At 43.7% G+C, this 26,521-nt stretch overlaps 1 protein-coding gene across 12 annotated transcripts in view; it reads left to right on the top strand.

The window, feature by feature from the left end:
* Positions 1–26,521, top strand: part of LOC112267426 (synergin gamma) — a 39,335-nt gene that overhangs the window by 1,522 nt on the left and 11,292 nt on the right. For 4 of the 12 annotated variants that reach the window (XM_042297404.1, XM_042297408.1, XM_042297407.1 and 1 more), the window contains exons 2-16: positions 5,823–5,863; positions 7,885–8,021; positions 8,727–8,854; positions 8,958–9,063; positions 9,215–9,332; positions 9,973–10,311; positions 11,764–12,042; positions 13,607–13,672; positions 13,811–14,007; positions 15,465–15,731; positions 15,888–16,024; positions 16,915–17,030; positions 17,242–17,307; positions 17,780–17,812; positions 18,482–19,486. In XM_042297404.1, coding sequence (XP_042153338.1) covers positions 5,823–5,863; positions 7,885–8,021; positions 8,727–8,854; positions 8,958–9,063; positions 9,215–9,332; positions 9,973–10,311; positions 11,764–12,042; positions 13,607–13,672; positions 13,811–14,007; positions 15,465–15,731; positions 15,888–16,024; positions 16,915–17,030; positions 17,242–17,307; positions 17,780–17,812; positions 18,482–19,486 — 3,035 coding nt within the window. The remainder of the gene's footprint in view (positions 1–5,822; positions 5,864–7,884; positions 8,022–8,726; positions 8,855–8,957; positions 9,064–9,214; positions 9,333–9,972; positions 10,312–11,763; positions 12,043–13,606; positions 13,673–13,810; positions 14,008–15,464; positions 15,732–15,887; positions 16,025–16,914; positions 17,031–17,241; positions 17,308–17,779; positions 17,813–18,481; positions 19,487–26,521) is intronic. The other 8 variants (XM_042297413.1, XM_042297412.1, XM_024445691.2 and 5 more) reach the window with 7 other exon arrangements.

Here is a 26,521-nt window from a genome sequence, read left to right as displayed (position 1 = left end):
TAATCAAATGTATTGTAAAGGAAACAAAAACATGCTACGTCGTTGCAGCTGGCCTTTAAAATAATGCAAAACATATAATTGACTATCCAAATGGATGAGCAAGGTGAAACAAACGATGCCAGTCAGCCAGATGCAAGGAAAGGAGGATCACTATCAAATCCTCCTTCAGAGTCACATGCAAGTAACATGTTTTGATGTCTATATCTATACTTACCTTTGTCAAATTACTCTCAATTCAAGAGATACAGCACTATTTACAAATTTGACTTTTTCCAAGAATATTTGCACTGTCCATGCGTTCAGCACATGACCACTCGCATGGCAACATTGCTCTGGCTACTAAGCAAAGACTAGTAACATAATACATGTCAAATATTCTATTCTGTTTTCTTTTAAATTCATTTTCTTATTTCCACAATGTTTCTTTTGACCTACCAAAACGAAAATTATAATGGAGTCCTTTGTGATGGACTTGAACTAGTGGTTTTTCGTTTTTTCTTAGAGCCTAAAGTAACATAAACGAATGAAAATGCTATTATGTTCTTTTGAAATAATAGTTTTTTAGTTTTCTAATGTGACCTAAAACCTTTATGAACAACCAAATTCTTATTCTTCCGATAGCATTATATGAAATGTATTTATTAGACTGTTAGAATATGAATGTGTCAAATGTACTTTAGGCTAATGTTTTTTTTATTGTTATATTTTTACATGGATATATTTCCACAAATATTTATTAATGCAATTCATGCTTTACAATTGTTTATGCGCTGTTTATCAAGTCTAGGTGCTTATGTTTGCGCACCTTGCGGGTTGATGTGAATCTGATGTTTATGCTAAAGAGGGATGGCCTCTTTAGGCTGAAAGGCCAGGCGGTTATCGTGTTAAACCTGAGCTGCTGTAGTGAAATAAAGCCTTTGCTTTAAATCTCCTCTCAGTTTTTAGCGATTGATGTAGAGGTCTATGAGAAATGGTGAATATTTAGTAAAGTCTTGAGTCCTGCATGAGCCTGTTGATATTGGTGAAGCAGCAGCTCGTCCTACATTGGACTTGAAAAGGCTATCCTCATGACTTTTTCATCAGCAGCTTGGGCCTGAGCTGAGCAGTGTGAATAATGAATGTCTGCCTGCAACGTGCCTATGGACCCGACCAGCCAGGTGATACGGATACTGATGCTGGGGAAACCAAATAGCTTTAGATTAGGCTGGGCCTACAGATTAGATTGGCAAGAGTAGCCTATCTCATATATGGTCTCATTTAAAATAACAGGTGATGTTTGTCTCTGACCAACAAACGTTCTGGAGACATTTCTTGTCCTGGCATTGGTGTACTTTAAGACCATTGGTGGGGGTCAGATATAGGTGAAGTGCTGATTTAGAGTGCTGAGCAGCTGTACAAACTCCCAACTGAACTCATCTATATTGAAAGCTAAGATCTGTAGAGAATAATGTTTTTCTGGTTCTATTGGTATTATTCAGGCCTCTCCCCCTTCTCTATTAGTAAGCTGTCTAACAGGCTGGCTAGTGGTCTCAGATCAGTGAACGTGACCGGGGCTAGCTATGCATAGCCCTGCTGGGTGTGTGTGACTGTGTTAGTGTCTGGTGGACATACTACTTGATGACAATGGGGCGGCAGGGTAGCCTAGTGGTTAGAGCGTTGGACTAGTAACCGGAAGGTTGCAAGTTCAAACCCCCAAGCTGACAAGGTACAAATCTGTCGTTCTGCCCCTGAACAGGCAGTTAACCCACTGTTCCTAGGCCGTCATTGAAAACAATAATTTGTTCTTAACTGACTTGCCTGGTTAAATAGGTAAGGTAAACAAAAAAATGTTACACACTGAACCAGGGATGGGGAGCAGGCAGGCAGGCGCTGTGCTGGCAACCTAGCCTGAAATTAATGAGAAACATCCTGATCCCAGGCTGTCAACAGTAGCCAGAGGCGTGAGTCTACTCTTCACTGGTGTCTGGCATAGCACTCTGAGGATGTGTCACAAATGGCACCCTATTACATATGTAATGCACTACTTTTGACCAGAAAGTCTCACATCATGGGACTAGCACTCCGTTTTGGGCTCCCGAGTGACTGTCTAAGGCACTGCATCTCAGTGCTAGAGGCGTCACGACAGACTGGTTCCTGGTTCTAATCCAGTAACAACTGGCCGTGATTGGGAGTCCCATAGGGTGGCGCACAATTGGCCCGGGTAAGCCGTCATTGTAAATAAGAATTTGTTCTTAACTGACTTGCCTAGTTAAATAAAGGTTAATTAACCTTTCTAGCGCTCGACAACATTCCACTGAAAAGGCAGTGTGCGAAATTCAAAAATATGTTTTAGAAATATGTAACTTTCAAGTCCTATACAGCAAATGAAAGATAAACATCTTGTTAATCTACCCATCATGTCCAATTTCAAAAATGCTTTACAGCTAAAGCACAACAAACGATTATGTTAGGTCAGAGGCAAGTCACAAAAACACACAGCCATTTTCCCAGCCAAAGATAGGAGTCACAAAAAGCAGAAATATAGATAAAATTAATCACTAGCCTTTGATGATCTTCATCAGATGACAGTCATAGGACATCATGTAACACAATACATGTATGTTTTGTTCAATAATGTGCATATTTATATCCAAAAATCTCTGTTTACATTGGCAGTAATGTTTTGTTTCCAAAACATCCAGTGATTTTAGCAGAAATACTCATAATAAACATTGATAAAAGATACTAGTGTTATTCAGAGAATTAAAGATAGACTTCTCCTTAATGCAACCGCTGTGTCAGATTTTAAAAAAACGTTATAATCTGAGAACGGCGCTCAGAACCCAAAACAGCCAGAGTAAAAGCCGCCATTTTGGAATCAACAAAGTTAGAAACAACACCATAAATATTCACTTACCTTTGATGATCTTCATCAGAAGGCACTCCCAGGAATCCCAGTTCGACAATAAATGACTGATTTGTTCCATGAAGTTCCATCATTTATGTCCAAATAGCCACTTGTTGTTAGCGTGTTCAGCCCAGTAATCCATCTTCATGAGGCGCGAGCATTTCATCCAGACAAAAATACAAAAAGTTCCATTACAGTCCTTTAGAAACATGTCAAATAATGTATGGAATCAATCGTTAGGATGTTTTTAACATAAAACATCAATAATGTTCCAACCGGAGAATTCCTGTCTTCAGAAAAAGCACAGGAACACGAGGTAACTCTGTCAGGAGCGCGCGCCATGAGACCGAGGCACTATGCCAGACTCAAACAGGTCTCATCAGCCCCTCCTTTATAGTAGAATCATTCAACTTTCAAAAGACAGTTGACATCTAGTGGAAACCCTAGGAAGTGCAACCTCATCCATATCTCAATGTGTACTCGGTAGGCAAAGCTTTGAAAAACTACAAACCTCAGATATCCCACTTCCTGGTTGGATTTTTCTCAGGTTTTCGCCTGCCATATGAGTTCTGTTATACTCACAGACATCATTCAAACAGTTTTAGAAACTTCAGAGTGTTTTCTATCCAATACTAATAATAATATGCATATATTAGCATCTGGGACAGAGTAGGAGGCAGTTCACTCTGGGCACGCTATTCATCCAAAAGTGAAAATGCTGCCCCCTATCCCAAAAAGGTTAAGTAAAAAATCTAAATGACGCCTATAGGGAGTTGCGATAGGAGAGCTGTACTGTAGCAACAGGTACTAGCTACATTTTGGAGTTGTGTTGAGCTTGTGGGAAAAGCTCAGCTATGTGTAGCATTCATCTTCATTTAAAGTTCTTTGATGGGTGAGACTGAGAAATTGTACTCGGATGAATTGCTCAAGACAGGGTTAAGTGTTATTTTATAGGTTCATAGTTAAGTATCATATTAAAGCCAAGCTGTTTAATCAGTCTTTGGGAGGGTACATGACTGGTGCTGGTGCTTCCAGACTTTCAGTATGCACTTTATTTATTCATTATGTCCAAAATGCCAAAAGAGTGAAAGACTTGCAGAAGTATGGTTTACATTAGGTTGCAGTGCAGTCAGGGATGCATTACATCATTTAAGTCTTATATGAGGAGTTCATTGATGTTGAAAGATCAGTACTTTTGTTTAAATTCGTTACCAGAGTGAAAAGGAGAAAGCACGTTAGGTCTAATGATATACATGGATCTGGTAGGCTAGTTACTGTGGTAGAAGCACCTTTATGCATGTGTCACGGCTCAAGCCTTATATTAGCCCAACAATGTTGGTTGTATCAATGAACACAGGCCTTGTACAATGCAATGGCCTATACAGAGCCCACAGCTGGTATCACTGGCACTGCTGATCTCACTCTGGGTTAATCTGCACTGTTGTTCCAGGGGGTTTAATTTGTTGTGTTGCGTAGCATAGCGCTGCTATGAAAGCTCTGTAAAGCTACATGCTAAATCTGAGGGAGAACAGATGTGAGCCAGAATGTCTCACTTCACATCAAGCCCAGGTTATGGGAAAGGATCCTGGTATTGTTAATGCATTGTATTATTCAATTTGTAAACAATGGAATACTGTTTTCTTTTCAAATTATAATTATATGATTCTGGCATCCTAAAATAGAAAAACATCTTTTTTTGTCTCGTATGGCATTTTGGTACCTCTGGGAAAGGATTATTTTGACAAGATGGAGAAAAAACAGCTTGCAAGTGCTATCTGGATGGATTCATGGATTTGCCTGAAATGGCAGTTGTAAAGTGAAGCTCTAAGGTCCAGTGTACTGCTCTGTAGGATGGACTGGGCTAGTGGGCTTACCTGGGTATTATAGTAGTCTCTCTGGATGTTCAGGTGTTATGATGGGCAGCAGGTAGACTAAAGCTGTCTGCTTGCATCCTCATCCATCTCTTTTCTCCTCCAGCATCAGTAGGACCATAGAGCTAGTGAGAGGAGGAGTCAGACAAGAAGCAGACTGCATCAAAGTTCCAAGCTGGCCTTGTTGACTCGTTATCCCTCTCTCTTACCTAGTTCTCTGACACGGTCTGTTCTTAGAATCTAGTCTATCTTTTGTGTTTCTATAGATAAATACGTTTCTATAGATTCCTGCTCGTGTCTCCATTTCCCTGCCGTGTCCTGATCTAGACAGATTCTCCATCAATTACAGCACATGAAACGACCACTGACGTGCATTCCATTAAAATCTTTGTCTAGCTGTTATTACTTTACCACTATGGAAAATTACAGAGCATGGATATGCTTGGAGAAGCATTCCAGAACGACTGTTTTCAGAGGAGCTCATTCCCTGATCGATAAATGTTCTTCGGAGCAACAGCAAAGGGTTATTGGATAGATTTTTCTTCCTGCCTGTCAGGTTTAGTGTTCGCGGTCAATGCAATATTTATTCATGCATTCCCTGGAAAGCAGTGAGCTAGAACAATAAGGGCCACACTGGATTCAAGTCCAGGCTGCCTAGCCGAACAGAAAAGTGTCCAAAATATAAAGACGGAACAGAAAAAGGGAGGCTAGGTATTGCCACATCACCATACAGCATGTTTATTGTTTTACTTTCTCTCCGAGCCATTGTAAGGAAATCATATCCAATCTCCAGTTTAGCTAATTCTTTGTGATGTGAATGATGACTCCTTTGTTAAAATGATAGCTATTGTGTCACATTGTTTAAAGTCTGACAAATTATTGGTGTGAACTGACGATCCATTTGCTGAATGGTTTTCGATGAATAGTCCAATCTTTCCTACTTTTATGCGATAGCCTATTGTGAGAGAGTTTAATGATTTCAGCCTAGATGTTCTCCATTAGTCTTCCCTTTAGGCTAGTCTCTAGCTGTGCTATTGACCTGTGTTTTTCCTTCTCTCCTGCAGTTTTATTTATCCTGTTGGAGGGGGCCTGGGACCGCCACAAGGTGAGTCATCCTGCACGCTACGTCCCACATGGCACCCTAATCCCTATTTAGTGCAGTACTTTTGACCAGTAGTGCACTATATAGGGAATAGTGTGCCATTCGTGACGCGTCCTGTCAGTCAGCGCTACTTTTCCAAATCTCCCCGGGCACTTCACTCTCTTATGTGCCCTGGTTTCTTGAGACGTTTTTGGATTCAGTAAATAGGCCTAACCAATAACTCATAATGATGTTTATCAGAGTAAAGTCAGTTCAGAGGTGCAGTCTGCGCTATCAACAACAACATCAGTCAAATACAATACATAGGACATAAACCTAGGGCCTATCTGTTTGTAATAGTTTATTAGGTAATTGGGATATTTGATCATCTCACATTGTGATAGTAAGCTCTGGAATTGACCTTGATGACTTAACAATACTAAGCGTTGGTCATTACCCATGACAACTCTCTGGTATCATGTAGCTTATGTTGTAGCTGTGTTATGTATAGGGTGTTTGTTACAATGACACTCTTCATAAACAAACTAAGGCTGGGCAATTCACAAGATATATCTTGATTTACAAAATCATTTTTGTCTCTAAATAAGCATTGTTGTACAATTAAAGGTAAAATACACTGCATTTAAAACAGTCAGCAATAATCTAATGAATTCAGGACTAAATATAATCCTTCCACAACCATAAGACCCTCTAATAATTACATTTATTTGATTGAAATAGTTTAACTTGCTTTTTGTTGCAATAATCACTTTTCTGGCTTTCAAGTCTGTCTATGAAAATGCAATTTTTGGTTACAAATTTAACTAGAATATACACAATGTGTATTGACCAATAATGACTGACTTCTTGTAGCAGGTATTAGGCTATAGAGAATGAACACAGGTCTCATCAACAACCTCTCAAGCCCTTGTGCTAGTGATGAGCCAGCTAATCTTTATATTTCAAGTTTAGCCAACTTGAATCTATTTGCTAGCTAACAAAGTTGAACAGTGGAATTGTTATTAACTCACCCTTCTGTCTGTCTCCAACTGTTTGAACAGCATTCTAGCCTTTCCACTTTGTTCAGATGTTGAAATCAACTGGTCTACCTTATTTCTGTGTTATGCTTATTGCACATCTATAAAACACAGACTAGACAGATAGTATAACAGTCGTTGGCTAAAATGCTGCTACCGGTACGTGGTACCAATGCCGCGTTGCGACAACCTGAGCATTCATTTTCCAGAATCAATTTTCATTGATCATCTCGTTTTAGTAGGGTCTGCTCATCGCACAATTTGAGTAGTTGAGACATAAAAAGCATATCATTTGAAAAGCTATACAGATCTCTGGTGTAAATGGGGAAGGTGCACACAGCACAGAGGAGTGAAAGAGAGGAGACTAAATATACAATATGAGAACAAGCTTATAAACACAAAAAATCATAGAACCTCTATTCTTGCGATACAGGCATTTGGAATATCATGCAAAAACATAAAACACACACACACACACACTTGTGTCAGTGGCTGTGTTAGGGGTCCTTAGATGTTTCAGCAAATACTCATCAGAATGCATGCAGCACTTTGTTTGGATGATCCATAACCCATTATTCAGCCTGGTTGGGGCGTTATATGGTAAATCATGTGGAGGCTCCAGGAGGACTGTCAGCCAGAGCATCTGTGCAAACAAACACACTCTCTCTAGTTCTATTCCCTAATACTCCTCTGTTTTGCTCTGAGCTGTTACAGCACTCTACTCACACAAGCAAAACAGATTGGGTTGTTGCTGAGCTTCTGTTTACTCTTCCCTGTCCAGGAAATGTGTTTGCAATAATAATTCACTGCACAATGTACATCTAGTCTATGTCCAATAACACACTCCAGTCCAGTTGGGCCAACTCTACTTATATTGTCCTCCTTGACAGTACATGTTCACTCTTTAGTTACTACATATCATCTTTATGGTTTGCAACAAACCTTTGTCAGTGTAGCCTTTTGTAGTGCTTGTGGTTGACTGTACATGTGTGATGTGTTTTCATCCAGGCATGATGCCCTTACAGCAGCAGCAACAACAGCAGGGTTTCCCTGGTATGGTCCAAGTCCAAATGCAGCCCAACATGCAAGGGATGATGGGAATGAACTTCGGAGTCCAGATGCCTCCTGGTGCCATGCCTATGCAGGTGTGTGTGCGTGCACGGGTGTGTGTATTTGAATGCAATGGCCACAACATATTCCTTTCATTACCCTAGAGTGAAAGGTATTCTGTTTTACATTAGTCTCTTTGGTCCTCTGAGGTATTAAATAAGCCAAAAGAAGAAGAAGGGCAAGACAATCTCTCCTGTAATGCTGCTCTTTATAAGAGAGCAGACTGCCTCAAGCTACCGCTCTCATTCAGGCTAGACATTTAGAAGAAGGAGCACTTTGCAGGGCATTGCCTCATCCTCACCAAATCCCCTGCCTTTATCTCTCTTTCATTCAGGCTAGACATTTAGAAGAAGGAGCACTTTGCAGGGCATTGCCTCATCCTCACCAAATCCTCTGCCTTTATCTCTCTTTCATTCAGGCTAGACATTTAGAAGAAGGAGCACTTTGCAGGGCATTGCCTCATCCTCACCAAATCCCCTGCCTTTATTTCTGTCTCTTTGCTCTTTCTTTTATCAAATGACAACTTTTCCTCCATTCACTGCTGAAATGTTAGGACCTCTCTGTGTTGCATAGTGTTAATAGCACACATTATTTCCAGTCTGATTGTACTTATGTAGTGATTTCTGTGTTAGAACAACTTAGAAATGCATTGGTTTCCTGACATTGCGCTGTGATAATAATGCATGAAAGGAATGCTATGAATGCTAACGAGACCTCCGCTTTGTGTGTGTTCTGTGCAGGGTGGGATGGCCATGGGGATGCAGGCCCCTGGGATGCAGTTCATGGGCCAGCCGCAGTTCATGGGCATGAGGGGCCCCGGGCCCCAGTACACTGCCGACATGCAGAAACAGATGGCTGAGGAACACCAGTAAGAGTCTCTCTCTCTCTTTCTCTCTACATGTTGTTCTGTCTGTCTATGTGGTCAGTGTGTGTGTGTTAGCTGTATGCTCTCTGTGTGTTATGTTGTGTAGGAAGCGTCTGGAGCAGCAGCAGCGGATGCTGGAGGAGGACAGGAAGAGGAGGCAGTTTGAGGAGCAGAAACAGAAGCTGAGGCTGCTGAGCAGCGTCAAACCCAAGGTGAGCCACATCATCATCATGCCTGGCTGCTGCCTCAGTCCTGCCTAGTTCCCACAGTGTGATAAAGACACATGGGGCGCAATTTAGGACGCTTCAATGCTGTCATTCTAGATACACTCCCCTCCTGAGCCCTGCTTTTTCCCATCCACAGGGACAGATGGGGGCGAGTCGGGACGCCGCGCTGGAGGCCATCAAAGGCAACCTGGACGGGTTCAGCAGAGATGCCAAGATGCACCCCGCCACGCCATCCTCACACCCCAATAAGCCAGGTACACTCATCAGTACAGTCATTGTCCTTCACTCTGTGTTTCCTCTGTATCTGTCTTCCAGGAGTCAGGACACAGCTCCACTCCCCTGCTGCCTGACTGAACAGCCTCCCTCGAGATTGATAAGGCTGCCTCTGGGGTGTAGGCAGGCAGACAGACCGACGAGACAGGCAGACAGACAAACAGGCTGGCTATCAACCTATGTGACAGCAGCTGTTGCAAAGGACAGAGCAGCTTGTTTCTGCCTCTGTGTCTCACAAAGATTCTAGCATACTAAGAGAGCAACATAATCTTCTGTTTCTCTGTCACGTTTCACTTTGTTTTAGATCTTCAACTTGACCTACTGTGTGTCTCACTGTCATTATCTTGTGCATTACAGAAAGATGTCTTTTAGCAAACATCAAACTAACCCCCGTATTTATTTAGTATTAATTGATCTGACATCCTTAGTTCATATTAACTATGGACATTATCATATTTATTCATTCATATGATGAACATATTCAACAATAATTTGCTTAAGAATCCATGGTACGTTTTCTGACCCTGCACCAACTAGCCTTTATGTGTCACTGCTATAGCACTGTGCACTGTGTCCACCTCCCGTCATCGTAGCCTGTGTTGTCTTCCTCCATTTTTACAGACTCATCGCCATCCCACTCTTCTGTCACCTCTCACTCCCCCCCCCCTGCTTTTGATGATGACGAGTTTAGTGACTTTATGCAGGGGCCCGTAGATGCCTCTTCCTCCTTCCCTTCCTCCTCCTCCCTCTTCCCCCCCTCCTCCCAGGTCCATCCCCAGTCTTTAGACCCAGGTCGTAGTCAGAGACCCTCCTTCCCCCCCTCCTCCCAGGCCCATCCCCAGTCTTTAGACCCAGGTCGTGGTCAGAGATCCTCCTCCCAGTCCCTCCCTGCCTCTGTGTCCATTCCTACTGCCACCCAACACTCTACTGGAAACTCCAGCTCTCAATCTGCATTTCAAGGTAACATTTTTTTGTTTGCATCAACCTCATAAGTCAGTGTTCATAATCAACCAATAACATAGTTTGGAAGTTATCACCAGTGCTGCTGATGCGACGATATGCCGTACCGCATCGTGGTGTTGAAAACCCTCTAGCGTCAGACTCGGCTTGTAGTCAGTTTACTGTGTGTAAGCATACAGACGGTACGACAGATGGTCAGATTACTTAAGCCTTTAAGTTAATGCACAATAGAAAGTAAACCATGTGAGTGCCGTACCCAACAACCAGTTCTGTGTTACTGACATTTAGTAAAGTACTCCCAGTGGCACATGTATTTGTACCATCCAGTATGGGCTGGGACTGTTAGTGCTCACTCTGGCTGGCAGTGGCCCTGATAAGCCAGTGAGGAAGAGATGGAAGACTCTGACAGACAGTAAACACACCAGGAGGACAGGAGACTTAGGCAGCATCCCAAATGGCACCCTATTCCCTAGTGGAATAGGCAGCGGAAGAGGGTGCTCTTTGAGACGCAGCCGGGCTCGTTGTGTCCCCTGCCTTGTAATCTCCTCGATCATTCCCTGTGTTCTCTGTATGGAAAAGGAGGGAACTAGCCTACAGAGAACACATGCCAGCTGAGAGCTGGTACGCACACATCTGTCTCCAATACTTTAAGGAGTTAATGACCTACTTGTCTCCCATCTATAATAAGCCAATTAGGTGGTAGATACATACTGTAGCAAAAAATGGTCAAACATATGGCCGGATCCGGCCCGCAAGGGGTCCAATCCGGCCCGCAAGGGGTCCAATCCGGCCCGCAAGGGGTCCAATCCGGCCTGCAAGGGGTCCAATCGGGCCCGCAAGGGGTCCAATCTGGCCCGCAGGTGGTTATTATAAAACATATTTTAAAATGACTGAAACCAAATTGAAACACTGTAGAAATGATAATGAACCTACATTCATACAGTTTCTTGTCTGTGTCCTGCTCGCTAATAATCACCAAAATGAAAGCTAGACTGTCAGGGAGCATCGAAAATTCAAAAAACGATGGATAGAGGACTATTTTTGCAAATTATAACACATTTTCAGTGCAACCCTGTGGACCTCACTGAAGACCGAATGCGGACCCCCGGGGCAAAATTAATTTGACTCCCCTACTCTAGCTCTTTGATATGCTGCTAGTGCCATCGACCTAGAAACTGATAGGCTAGCCTATCTGTAGCATTCAGTAAGCTGCCAGAAGCTCCACCTAGGTGCAAAAGTTGAACATATTTGTCATGTAATGTATGAAGCTGCTGATGCACTACAGTTCTACACTCTTACAGTGTCCCTGAGTTTAAATTGGCACACTGAATGACAGCTGTAAAGCAATGATGGTCAGTTTCTGTGAAATCTAAATTTAATATAACTAAGAAACAGGCAGTATGAATGGTTGTGATATCAAGCAGCTATGTTCCTCCTCACCCACTTCTCTAGGCCCGTCCCTGGAAGAGAAACTGTTCTCCTCATGTGATTTAACAGCTGAAAAGAAGGCCCAGGTTAGCTTTAAGTCCCAGAGGACCCTGGCCCCTTACAGAGCTACAGTCTCGGCCCAGTTTCACTCCAGCACCAAGGCCCGGAACTGGGCTGAGGCTCCTGGGGACCTGAGTTCTGCCTTCACTATAGAAACACCACAACCAGAGGCACCAGCACAGGGGCCCACAGCCCCCTCACCGCAAGCCGACACCCCTCCTCCCCAAACCAGTAGTGACGGTGGTGAGAAAAGAAACCATTTCTTAGCAGTCTCTCTCTCTGCCTTCGTTCACTGCAGTATTAACACAGTCAACGCAGAGCATGGGGCCTATCTATTTTTTCACTCTCCACTCAAGCTTATGGTCGAATGCCCCCGATTCCTCTCTTATTTTTCAGCAAACACTTCAATGTTGACTGATAAGACTTCAGAAAATGTGATTTTACTGTTTCTAACCCCGATACTTCTCTTGATTTTTCAATCTGTAATGGAAATCATACTAACCACCTCTGGGCTCACAGATTGGTTTGGCAAAGCCTGAAAGCTTTTGATGTAATTTATCCTGTTTTGTATGAGTCATTCATAGGGACTAGAGTGTCCCATCTCTGCCTCCTTGGGTAACTGCTTCGGGACGCCTATATAGCTGAGGAATCGTTCTGCTGGGTCTCTTCTCCATCCAGATCTCATTAGGCCTGTCTCACGCTAGCCTGCACAATGTGGAGATCCCCTGGAGGAATACCTGCCTGCTGACTAAATAATTCTCTGTCTGTTCTTCTACTGGGGATCACTTTCCCAAAGATGAACCTCTCTCGCCCTGCCTGTGTCCCAAATGGCCCCCTGTTTTCTATATAGTGTACTACTTTTGACCAGGACCATAGGGCCCTGTAGGTAATGGGTGTCATTTGATGCAGTCATAGAGAGACTGGTGCATGCTGCTGACTGCTTAGGTTTAACACGGATGAGATGCTACGCTTGGATTGACCCGTTCCTACTGGGGTCCCCTGGGTTTAGACCTGGGGCCTCATTCTTATTCTGCATTCCACTCTGCTACTGCTGCTGTCTATTTGGTTTCGTTTGTTGGTCTTTTTCCTCAGTCACTTGCTGTCTGTCATCCAAGGCAATGTAGAGGCTCCTCATCAGAGACTGGGTGAACTGTGATAGTTATTTAAGTGTCTGAGATGATTGAGCTGGTCTGATGAGGGGATGATGTAGCCAAGTAGCTGCTTGGGTCAACATTTGTCATTTCGACGTGCTAGTCTAATGCATCCATTAAGGCATCTTCCTCTCTGAATGCACCTTATTCAGTGTGTTTTAGGAGCTGCTTTTACACCTGCTGAATCAGTAACTCCACCTTAGTACATTCATGAAAAAATGACCTCATGGTTACACAGAATATTTAGATCAATGTCACTATGAATTAAAGAGAGAGGCTCATTTATTTGTTTGATAACCCAAATCCAACCCTCTCTTCCCCCTCAGGAGCTGTCGGAGTAGTTGGTTCTGGTACAAGGACACATGAATAGTTGTATGAAGCTTAGGGTGTGGAATCCCAAATGGCACCCTATTCCCGTTATAGTGCACTCCTTTTGACCAGATCCATATGGGTTAAAGGTAGTGCATCAGAGTGCCATTTTGGATGTGTCCTTAGTGAATCAGTGCAGAGCAGCATTACATTTCCACTCAGATCTCCAGAAGGTGGAGAATACTATACAGGCAGGCTCTGGTCTGGTGAGATGCAGAGCAGGTAGTACACCCAGCCCTAAGTCTCTGCTTCAGCTCCTAACCTAACTGTCCCTGTGTTGCTGACAGCAGGTGTTGGTGGGTACCCTCAGCCCATGGTACCAGGCTGGCTCTACAACGACAGCCTCATCCCAGGTAAACATTATGTCTATGGTGTCTACTCAGATCCTGTCCAACGCCTTCTCCATTGAGTCAGAGAAAACTTCCTAGTTCTACCCAGTCTTTCTGTAATATGTTTGACCTGTTGCTATGCCTTCTCTTTCTCCCTTCCAGAGATGTTCAAAAAGGTTCTGCAGTTCACCATGACTCCGGGGGGCATCGACACAGCCAAGCTCTACCCCATCCTGATGTCCTCAGGCCTGCCCAGGGAAGCACTGGGCCAGATCTGGGCCTCAGCCAATCGCACCACACCTGGCATGCTGACCAAGGAGGAGCTCTACACAGTCCTGGCTCTGATTGGTGTGGCACAGGTAGGCATTTGCATCACCTTACATTTTTTAAAGGGTCAGAGTTATTAACAACAGAAAGATTTGAGGATCTGTTCTGTCATTGGGGACACAAAACCATCCTTCACCTTCACTGTGATCTTTTCTTCACGTGAAGTAAAGGACAGTCCCTAATATTATGTTTCATAGCACCTTACCCACCTTCTGTAGTTAGGCCTACTGCATATTATTATGTGTGCAGTTGATCTTCTAAGAACGGTCTTACAGTCAGTCACCTCAGACATGTGAAAGGGAGACTGATAGTGAGTGACTGTGCTGAATCTCAGCTCTTGGGCCCTGGGAGGGTGGTGGTGGTGGTGGTATGACTGAGCTCAGGCAGCCAAGTGAAAGTGACTGAGTCTCTTCTCAGCCTAGTGTGACAGCAGACCTCTTATCTCCCCTGGCCTGGCCCTGTCGCTCACCAGCACTCCTGAGAGACTGACAATCCTCTGCACTGCACAACTCACTCTGCACGCCACCGCCACCTGCCACAGCGAGAATAATATCACTTATTCTGTTATGTACGAGTCTTGAGGGAGCGCCGGCATGAGTTGCATCCTTTGTACAATGATGAAAAAGATTGGGAAGCCGCCGCCAGTGATGGCTGTTAAAATGGAACTTGACTAATGAATGATTTATTTCAGCAAAACATCTGTCTGGCTCCTGCTGGATGGAATACAATTATAATAGATGATTGGGTTGGATGAAAGGAAAAGCACAATTTTCCAGTGTCACTGCTTTAAAATGATGATGCACTTACAGACAGCACTGCCTATTCACTATATGATGACGGGTGTCTTTGCAAAGTTTAATGCCCCTGTCTGTGTAACTTTCTAAAAGTCTAACGTGTGAAAATCGACTTTAACGCATTAAGCAGTTACTGTGACTTTCAGTGATGTCACGCTAAAAGCCCATCATTCAGGGCCTCCCGAGTGGTGCAGCGGTCTAAGGCACTACATTGCAGTGCTAGAGGCGTCACTACAGATCCGGGTTCGATCCCGGGCTGTATCACAACCGGCAGTGATCGGGAGTCCCATACGGCGGCGCACAATTGGCCCAGCGTCGTCCATGTTAGGGGAGGGTTTGGCTGGGGAGGTTTTACTTGGTTCATCACACTCTAGCGACTCCTTGTGGCGGGCCGGGCGCCTGCAGGCTGACCTCAGTCGTCAGTTGAATGGTGTTTCCTCCGAAACATTGGTGTGGCTGGCTTCCGGGTTAAGCGGGCGGGTGTTAAGCAGCGTGGTTTGGTGGACCATGTTTCGGAGGACTCATGACTCAACTTTTGCCTCCGGAGCTCGTTGGGGAGTTGCAGTGATGAGACAAGATCGAAATTTGGGAGTAAAACGGGGCATAAATACCATTTATAATAAATATATCATCATTCAGGAGACGCAGCCTTATCTGAACCTGACCACTGATCCCTGTTCATCCCTCCCCTGCAGAGTGGTCTTCCAGCCATGAATGTGGAGATCCTGAGCCAGTTCCCCTCTCCCCCGGTGCCCAACCTGCCTGCCCTGGCTATGGCTATGGCCCCTGTCATGCCCCAGCAGCACCAACACCAGCAGCCCATGATGACTCAGACCCCCGTCCCCGTGTCCATGGCCATGCCTGCCCCAGCACCAGCAGTCATGAGCAGGGCTCCTCCTGGAGCTCCTCTACCCTCTGCCCAACTTCCCACCAACTTCATCACCAACTTCCCACATTTGCAGGTATCACATCCAGCCAATGAGCCAACCAAGCTTCTCCATAGTATATACAGATACATGTGGTTTCATTTCACATTTCACAGACGCTTTTATCCAAAGTGTGTTCATTCATTCTGTGTTTACTCACTCATGTGTCCATTGTCTTGGTGGTGTGTTTAGGGGAAAGCAGACGATGATGACTTCCAGGACTTCCAGGAGGCCCCCAGGGCAGGAGGAGGGGACCAGTCCTTCACTGAATTCCAGGGGGAGTCAGGGCAAACCTTCCCCACCAACACACCTTCTCTCCACCAGAACAGGTACAGTACAGACTGACTGACTTCAGTTCAGTGGCTGAATCAGTGTTTGATATTACTTTAAATAAGATGATGCGTTCTGTATGGAAGTAAAGCTGAATGCTACATCTTATACAGGTATTGTGGGTAACAAGTACATGGTCTCTTAGTTGCTTGTAATAGTCTCTCCAGCGTAACAATTGACCTCACCATTTCTTAATGAGTTTCTTTATATTACTTTTCAAACCCTGCGTGGGGAGTGTCCCTCAGGAAGAGGCAGCCCAAAGCCAGTTATCTTACAAGACAAAGAACAAAGAGAATGTGGAAATAAAGGTTGTCACGTCTGAGTGGCATGGTGGCATAGTCCTTTACAATCCCCTTCCTCTCTCCCCAAAAACAAAAGCTGAATTGTTTCCTCCTGCGTATCTCCCCCCCACCCCGGTATCAGATCACTGTCTAATTGAAAGGGAGACTGAAAAACCCCACGCTGAATCGTCAGGATAGACAGTTGGCTCTCACAGCAGCTGTAGAATGGCTCTTAACAAGGTGATGGTCAGTTGAAGGCTAGGCATCAGGAGAGATCCCTCATTCCCTCCAGGCTTTTGATTCCCGGTGTCTTATCTGTGGGACTGTATGGTGTAAAACTGCCATGAGATCTCACCATTGTAAGTGTCCAATCCACTCAGGCAGCTTAAAGGGATTAAGGTAGGGGAGATGGGTGCAGCATTGACCCCCAGACTGTGTCCAAAAATCCCTACATACATAGTCCACTACTATTCCCTACATACATTTCCTACATACATAGCGCACTCTGGTCATAAGTAGTGCACTATATAGGCAATAGGGTGCAACTTGGGACACATCCCCAGACTCCCCTGTGGACTGAGCATGGTGTATTGTCTGTCTGTCTGCAGTGCTCCTGCCATTCTGACTCCGGTCTCTGGCTCCTCCTCGTCATCTTCTGATAAGTATGCTGTCTTCAAGCAGCTCTCGGTGGAGCAGCCTCCAGAGCCCTCTCAGCCTGCCTCAGGTACACACCCTCCTGGCACACACCTCAACTATTCACTGCTCATCCTCCACCACACCTAACAGATGTGTAGGAAATAGACATTGTTCATGTTGTTTGTCATAGAATACTTACCTAATAGTCTTTGTGTGGTATTGTAGTACAGTACATTTCTTGCCTGACAGATATGCTGTCATTTATCATTCAGCTGTTTTGTTTATCTCGTTTGACCCAGATTTTGGCGGAGACAAATACAGTGTGTTCCGACAGCTAGAGCCACCAGGTGACAGGAAACCAGTAGGTAAGTGGAGCTCTCCCTCCTCCCTGGCTCTGGGCTGGGTCACACACACACACACACACACACAGAGTTCCCAAGCCAACCCCTACAGCTCTCAAGCCTTCTCTCAGAGAGTGCATAGTGGGGACTGGGCTCTGAGATGGTCCCTGTACTCAACAGATGGCTAGAGGAAGAAACTGACAGACCTTCAAACACAAAGTCACAGTAGCCTTGGAGGAGAAAATATGTTTGATGACTTGTTTTTGTAGGTAGACCGAAATAGCCATGTGTTCTACCTAGATTTAGACCAATGTAGAGCTGTGTAAATGGGAAGGGGTTAGAGACTGAGTACCAAGAAGAATACTATTTCTGAGTGCTGTGTTTGCTCTGTAGTGTGTGTGCTTTTATCTTGCGCACATTTCCAGAGTGTTCAGTACATTCAGAAGTCGCCCTGATGTAGGTCTGTTTCCTGCTGTTCCCTGTTTCACTAGAACAGTTTCCGATGGGGACAGCAGCTCTCACGACTCCAGTAAGTCCTGCCTGAGTCTGATTGCAGTGACCTTTCCTATGTGCTGCCTGCCAGGCTCATTCTCCATAATGAGTACATTAGTTCTCTCTCTCCCACAAAACAGCAGTGGTGTGAACACCATTTCCTGCTTCTGTTACTGCAGAGGTGTAGCAGCCACTACAACCACAACTCTACCCACTTTTCTGCTGTGCTTTTCTAGGGCCCTCCTGTCATGATTGAAGTAAAATGTGTGGTTTGGGAATAAGATGCTGTTCTAAAAATCTAAAACACTACTGAGACTTGGGAGGAAGTCTGTAGATTGTAGGGAGTTCTTTCCCACGGTTAGGGACTGACAGACGACTGTTGCATGTTGTGGTGCTGTGTGTGTCTCTGTAGAGAGCCTAGCCTGGTTTGTGTACTGCTGTGTGCTGCTGCTGTTCTTTCATAGCAGTGTGTCTCTGGACTACAGCCCAGCGCAGGTCTCTCTACTGCTTGAAATTCACCACGCGTCTCTGTTATGTTACAGAGGCGTAACTAATCCGCCTCTCTCTTTCTTGTAGGATTGTGAAATTATAAAAAAATCTGGAACTGAGGCGACTGATGTTACTCTGTCATGCCAATGTCCTTTCTGTCTGGCTGCTGTGTTAAATGCTTTTGCAATCCTCTTCAATTGTTCTATTTGTTTCGCAGGGGAAGGATTTGCCGATTTCAAGTCTGTCAGCGTGGATGATGGCTTCACAGACTTTAAAACCTCCGACAGCATCTCTCCACTAGACCCTCCAGACCAGGCCAAGATGTTTCAGCCAGCCTTCCCTCCTGCTTTCCCTAACTCTCAGTCTCTACCGCAACTACAAAATCAGCTACATCTACATCAACAACAACAACCAGCAGTCTCTCTCTCTCAGCCTAAAAACCCTCTCAACATGGCTGACCTGGATCTCTTCTCCTCTATGGCTCCTTCAGCACCCACCCCTGCTGAGACCAAGCCCAGTCCCTTCCCCTCTGTGCCCCCCTCCCTAGTGCTCCCACCAGGTGGGGCTAAGCCCCCTGGGGGAGGGGCTGAGGACTTTGGCAACTTTGCCCTCTTTGGCCCCGCCTCGTCTTCTGAGGCTGTTCCTATTGGCACTGCTCTGGGAGGGGGCGTGGCAGCATCTCAGGATGATTTTGCAGACTTCATGGCTTTCGGCAGCTCTGGGGGGGAGGCCAAGGGTGAGGGGTTGAGGTCTGGAGAGGGCAGGGCAGAGGGGAGAGGAGAGACCACCATCGCTCCACAGCTGCCCCAGCAGGGCTCTGACAAGTACGACGTGTTCAAGCAGCTGTCTCTGGAGGGAGGCTTGGCGTACGACGACAACAAGGAGAGTGCCGGCGGCTCGTTCTCGTCACTCAGGAGCGAAGCAGACGACTTCGCCGACTTCCAGTCATCCAAGTTCTGCACAGCGCTGGGGGCCTCGGAGAAGAGCCTGGTGGATAAGGTGTCAGCCTTCAAACACGGAGGCAAGGAGGACTCGGCTTCAGTTAAGTCCCTAGACCTCCCATCCATCGGGGGCAGCAGCGTGGGCAAAGAGGACTCTGAGGACGCTCTGTCAGTGCAGCTGGACATGAAGCTGTCGGACATGGGTGGAGACCTGAAGCACGTGATGTCAGACAGCTCTCTGGACCTGCCGGGTCTCTCGGCCCACCAACCCCCCGCCTCAGGTGAGGAACTAGTGCGCCTCCTCTGGTGAGGCCCCGTCCAGTCACACATAGAGAACCAATCGTAGGCCTGGCGGTGGCCTCTCTGTCTCCACCCCCCTCAGTGCCCCTTAGCGCCCATTAAACTAGGGTTTAGACTAGAGGGCAAAGCAGTGAGCTAGCTCAACCACATTACTGCTAAATCATGATGAGACAGTCATCTCATCACACCCACCAGTCATTCATTCCCAAACCCATCATTACCTGGTATTAAATTCAGCATTTTTATTCACCTAATATTTATTTATTTATTTATTTATTTATTTATTAAACTTATTAAGATACTTTTGATTAATTAATTTATTACTAATTTGTTTAGAATTTGTAGCACAGTCAAAAAGCACAGGCCTCCTCGCCTCCTCTGATGAGAGACAGTCAGGTTGATGTGATGCAGTCACGCTGCTCTATGAGACCACTGGCCTTCATTCCCTGTCTGTGCTGTCATAGCACACATCGCTCATCTCCTCAATGCACCTTTTGTCTCCCCAGCCTTGGTTGTGTGTTGAGTGATGCTACTAAAATGGCTGAATGCAGATTAACGCAGAGCCATGTAATGGTGATGGGCCTCTGTACCAGGAGATGGATTTTATTGATCACTTTCAGAATGCCCAGTTACTGTATGCTGCAATAGGCTCTTTACCTTTACTCACAGCAAGCCAAGTTCTTCCTCAGATGTATTATATTGATGCTTCATGCTTAGTTATCAAATCAAAACATGATAATAAGAGGCATACAAGGAACATTTTTAAAGATGTTCCTTGAGCGTGGACATACACTGCATTCGGAAAGTATTCAGACCCCTTGACTTTTTCCACATTTTGTTACATTACAACATTATTCTAAAATTTATTTTTTTGTCCTCATCAATCATAATCATAATGACAAGGCAAAAACAGGTTTTTAGATTTTTTTGCAAAAATAATTATAAATAAAATGAAATATCACATTTACTTAAGTATGCAGACCCTTTACTCAATACTTTGTTGAAGCACCTTTGGCAGCAATTACAGCCTCAAATCTAGTTGGGTATGACGCTACAGGCTTGGCACACCTGTTTCTTACATTATTCTCTCCAGATCCTCTCACGCTCTGTCAAGTTGGATGGCGTCTCACCAGAGAGGTTTGATCGGGTTCAAGTCCAGGCTCTGGCTGGGCCACTTAAAGACATTCAATGACTTGTCCCAAAGCCACGCCTGTGTTGTCTTGGCTGTGTGCTTAGGGTCATTGTCCTGTTGGAAGGTGAACCTTCGTCCCAGTCTGAGGTCCTGAGCTCTCTGGAGCAGGTTTTCATCAAGAATCTCTCTGTACTTTACTCCGTTAATCTTTTCCTCGATCCTGACTAGTCTCCGAGACCCTGTCGCTGAAAAACATCCCCACAGCATGATGCTGCCACCACCATGCGTCACCGTAGGGATGGTGCCAGATTTCCTCCAGATGTGATGATTGGCATTCAGGCCAGAGTTCAATCTTGGTTTCATCAGACCAGATAATGTTGTTGCTCATGGTCTGAAAGTCCTTTAGGTGTCTTTTTGGTAACTCCAAGCGGGCTGTCATGTGTCTTTTACTGAGGAAGGGCTTCCGTCTGGCCACTTTACCATAAAGGCCTGATTGATGGAGTGTTGCAGAGATTGTTGTCCTTCTGGAAGTTTTTCCCATCTCCACAGAGGAACTCTGGAGCTCTGTCAGAGTGACCATCGGGTTTTTGGTCAACTCCCTGACCAAGGCCCTTCTCCCCTGATTGCTCAGCTTGGCTGGGCGGCCAGCTTTAGGAAGAGTATTGGTGGTTCCAAACTTCTTCCGTTTAAGAATGATGGAGACCACTGTTCTTGGGGATCTTCAATGTCGCAGAATTATTTTGGTACCCTTCCCCAGATCTGTGCCTCCACACAATCCGGTCTTGGACAATTCCTTCGACCTCACGGCTTGGTTTTTGTTCTGACATGCACTGTCTTCTGTGGGACCTTATATAGACAGGTGTGTGCCGTTCCAAATCATGTCCAATCAATAGAATTTACCACAGGTGGAATCCAATCAAGTTGTAGAAACATCTCAAGGATGACCAATGGAAACAGGATGCACCTGAGCTCAATTTCGAGTCTAATAGGAAAGGGTCTGAATACTTATGTCGATAAGGTATTCTTTTTTTATTCAGTTTTTTATTTGCAATCATTTCTAAAATCCATTTTTTTATTTGTCATTGTGGGGTATCTGTAGATTGATGAGGAAAAAATGTATTTAATAACTTTTAGAATAATGCAACAACGTAACAGAATGTGTAAAAGGGAAGGGGTCTGATTACTCTCCGAATGCACTGTACTTAAGTATTATGTGAAAAGAAAGTATTTATGAAAAGGCAAAAAGTATTTATGAATGGCAGAAATCACCTACAGTTTATCATATCACACAGTTTATCTTATTGCATTGAGTAAATTGTTTTGATTGCTCGTTGTGTGTTGGTATGTGTGAGTGTGATTGCTTGGTTGTGTTTTGTATGTGTACGAGTGAGTTTTCCTACTGTGTGTGAGAGAGTACCCATATAGTATTCCTTGACACTCCCAGTGTTGGCTATCAGTCTCCCATAGTGCTTTTGCTCCATCTCCCTAAACCTAAGTGGTCTCTTGACCCCACAAAGCCCACATCACTACAAAGAGATCAGAGGTTAGCGGACCAGGGTACTGAACCTCTAAATGGAAACACTCATGGAATCTAATTAGCCTTAATGTCCAGGCATTGTCCATATCAGCACCCTTCTCCCCTCTCATGATCGTAATTAATTTACCAAGCATCTCATCTTCCATGTCACGTCTCATATTCCTCTGAGTACATTCAAGGTCTCTCCTTACATCCCCTGTGTGTGAGCAGCACACTCCTTTTAACACCCATGTGCTTATCTATTGGCATAAGTGTGCAGTGAGATGTCCTTATAGCCTATAATATTTCAACACTAGCCAACATATCAGTTTATTGGTTTTAGCAGTTCGGGCAAAGAGGCATCACAATCAAGCTCTGTCTAGGAATTCACCGTTTTAGTTATTCTAAATCGGGAAATGATCAATGTAACGACACCCATTTGTTTTGTTTAAGTTTTATTGCACATGAGAATAAATCAACTTTCAGTTGAACTGAAATGGTTAGGCTACTCTCGAAGGAGAGAGTAAGACAATGAGCAATGACAACGGATCCCGGAGCTGCAGCAAAATGGTTTCCGTTAATATGATGGAGATAGTGTAGTGGAGCGTAGAAAACATTCCTCAGAACCTGTTAATTGCTGCTCTCTTTTATTCTGGCCCACGTTCATCCAATCAGTATTTTTGTTTCTGGACAGCACCAATCAATTCTCATCTTTAAGAAAGCGTACAGTAGCAGGCCTTGGAGTGTGAAAGCCTCAACATGCTTGCACTGTGTTCAATCCAGGAGAAAATGTAACCAACCTTAAAGAGACAGTATTTATTTTCCCCACCCGGGGCTCCTTTGGGTCAGAGCAGCTCAAAAGGAAGCCTTTTCATTTGTCTTTGATATTCAGGTATGTTTTGTTATGTGTTGGTCTACGAACAGGCTCCTTGAGAACACACTGAAGTTAGTGATACCCTCCCTGCCTTGCTTTTTTGCTGCAGTGTGCCTGCCTGTTCAATTTGTGAAATTGACAAGAACATATTATAGGATGCCATTTTTCTGCTTAACAGTGTTACTAGCTGTTTTTATTAAAGAAAATTAAAAAAAAAAAACTAAATGTATACAGATTTAATAGTGTATTTTTATTACAGGAAAATGAATTCTTATTTATTTTCAAACTAGATAGACTTCCTGATATTGTTTTAAACTGTGTTGTGTAAACTATTTGAAGATTAAATGTATTTATGAGGATAGCCTAGTTATGGAAAATATTTTAGATTGGTTCAGAATCAAAGATGGATTATTATCTTGAGAAACCCTGTCTTGCTGTTAGTTATTGAATGAGTCTTATTAAGAGCTTGTACACGGGAGCGTTGAACTAATAGGTAGCAAGAGAAAAATTATACTGTCTCTTTAAATCTATTTTGTCACCTGTGATTGGACAAGATGAAGAACCTCTCTGAGGTCTTGTGGTAAGATAGCCTGCTTTGTTTCTTTAACCCTTTGAGAGCTTGAGCAGAATGGTTTTATGAAGAATCATAATGGAGAAAAATGTAGTTGGATCACTTGACAAGTTTACACACACCACTGTTCAAAAGTTTGGGGTAACTTAGAAATGTCCTTGTTTTTGAAAGAAAGGGCTATTTTTTTGTCCATTTAAAATAACATCAAACTGATCAGAAATACAGTGTAGACATAGTTAATGTTGTAAATGACTATTGTAGCTGGAAATGGCAGATTTTTTAAAATGGAATATCTACATATTATGGGCTTCTGTACATACGTACAGAAGCCCATTATCAGCAACCATCACTCCTGTGTTCCAATGGCACGTTGTGTTAAGTAATCCAAGTTTAGCATTTTAAAAGGCTAATTGATCATTAGAAAACCCTTTTGCAATTATGTTAGCACAGCTGAAAATGTTGTACTGATTTAATGAAGCAATAAAACTGTCCTTCTTTAGACTAATTGAGTATCTGGAGCATCAGCATTTGTGGGTTTGATTACAGGCTCAAAATGGCCAGAAACAAAGAACTGTCTTCTGAAACTCGCTGTTCTGTGAAGAGAGTAGTACACAGCGTTGTACGTGATCTTCAGTTTCTTGGCAATTTCTCGCATGGAATAGCCTTAATTTCTCAGAACAAGAACAGACTGACGAGTTTCAGAAGAAAGTTCTTTGTTTCTGGCCCTTTTGAGCCTGTTGGAGCTGATGCTCCAGATACTCAACTAGTCTAAAGAAGGACAGTTTTATTGCTTCATTAAATCAGTACAACAGTTTTATTGCGTCTTAATTAGCACAACAGTTTTCAGCTATGCTAACATAATTGCAAAAGGGTTTTCTAATGATCAATTAGCCTTTTAAAAGGATCAATCTTGGATTAGCTAACACAGCATGCCATTGGAACACAGGAGTGATGGTTGCTGATAATGGGCCTCTGTACGCCAATGTAGATATTCCATAAAAAGTCTGCTGTTTCCAGCTACAATAGTAATTTACAACATTAACAATGTCTACACTGTATTTCTGATCAATTTGATGTTATTTTAAATGGACAAAAAATGTGCTTTTCTTTAAAAACAAGGACATTTCTAAGTGACCCAAAACTTGTGAATGGTAATGTACATGTGCTAAACAATGGATTTGGTGATCCATACCTCTCCTCCAACTTCTCAGAAATAGAATGTAAGGCAATGTAATGCCTCTGAGTCCTATTGGATTTAGTAGACTGTAGAAATGTATCCTATTTATATGATGTTGTCATTATGTAGTAAGGACACAAAGTTTTGATTTAAAAATGACAAAACCCTTACCGGTATTTATTTTATCTCTAAAGTCTGCCGTTGACATTTGAGTTTCTATCATGGCGAGAATAGTAGAGAAGCGTTCAGGTCCTCAAAGGGTTAATCACTCTCCTGCCTTGAACCTGTCCTTTAAATCACCTTGTCTTTTTCAAGTGTTCTGTATTCAATTATCTTTCTATCAATCAACCTGTTGCTTTCCACCCTGTTAGTACAACTACAGTGTGTCTTCTTCTACCGAGATTTACTCATTTTAGTCTGTGACTGTGCCTTCTCATTCTGCTTTCTGCAGCTATATTCTTCTGGGGGGTTTCTTTCTTTTACCGTTTTCTCTGTTTTTCTTCTTCTTGTCTGACTGCATGCCCTTGTGTTCTAAATGATTCAAATATCCTTTTACAACCTCTTGTAACAATAGACCTCTCAGAGTCTTTTGTGATCTTTCTCTCTTTACCCATGTTGTCGTAATAAATATTACTATTGGTATTGCTGAAATGCGTACCGTCTTATTTTCTCCCTTCCCTATCCTCAGAGGCCAGATAATGTTTAGCTACATTCGGCTTACTACTACACTAGCTCCTTGTCAATTTCACAAATTGCTTTTTTTGCGTGCAAGGGTTCTGTCACGCATGAGGCAACGCTGACTGGGGTCCACACATTCCTGCAGGTTATACTGTATCTTAGTAGGAGTGTGTATCTCTGAGTGTTTGAGTGTGTGACTGTGTGAGCACTTGTAAGAATATGTGCTTGTTTATGTTACCGGTAGTTATACAATTCCTGCCCGATATATTATGAATTGAACAGTGTTCTGCTTGTACAACACAGTTTGTGGGGTAGACAATCAATACAGAGACAGAACGGCTCCACTCCACTACTGAGGTTGCCATGGCAATCTGTCATGAAACGGATGTCATTTTGTATCATCATGTTAGCAGAACTGTCTGCTCCTAATAGATTGTGCTACAGTATTGTCACACACCTAGAGAAAACACTAGAGAGGTGTTCTACAGCAGGGCCTCGTCCTATCCTGTCTTATCTGCCTCAGAACTGTCAGATCTCCAATCTACCTCACAACCCCAGCAGCCAACCCTGACAGGACATCTATTTCCTTTGGATCAGAGGACAGCTAACACAACCCTTGGTTAATTTATGCTAGCAGATACCCATAGACTTCCAGACGTTGTGCTAACGCTAGTTAGTATTGGCTCACAAAACTACCTCTAACTTCCTTCATACTGGACACTGACACATACAAGTTCATCTGATTCTGGGGAAGTATATAAAGGGCCGCATTGCCAAAATCCCAAAGTATCCCTTTAATTGAAGGATCGAACCCTTTTTTCCCATTTTTTCCTAAAATGACATACCCTAATCTAACTGCCTGTAGCTCAGGACCTGAAGCAAGGAGATGCATATTCTTGATACCATTTGAAACGTTTGTGGAAATGTGAAATGAATGTGGGAGAATATAACAAACTAGATCTGGTAAAAGATAATACAAAGAAAAAATAGTGTTTTTTGAGATCTTTGAAATGCAAGAGAAAGGCCATAATGTACTATTCCAGGTTAGGTGCAGTTTAGATTTTGGCC

The sequence above is a fragment of the Oncorhynchus tshawytscha genome, linkage group LG14, assembly GCF_018296145.1.
Source record: "Oncorhynchus tshawytscha isolate Ot180627B linkage group LG14, Otsh_v2.0, whole genome shotgun sequence".
Lineage (NCBI taxonomy): Eukaryota > Metazoa > Chordata > Actinopteri > Salmoniformes > Salmonidae > Oncorhynchus > Oncorhynchus tshawytscha.
The sequence above is the reverse complement of the archived record's forward strand: the minus strand, read 5'-3'. Positions and strand labels throughout refer to the sequence as shown.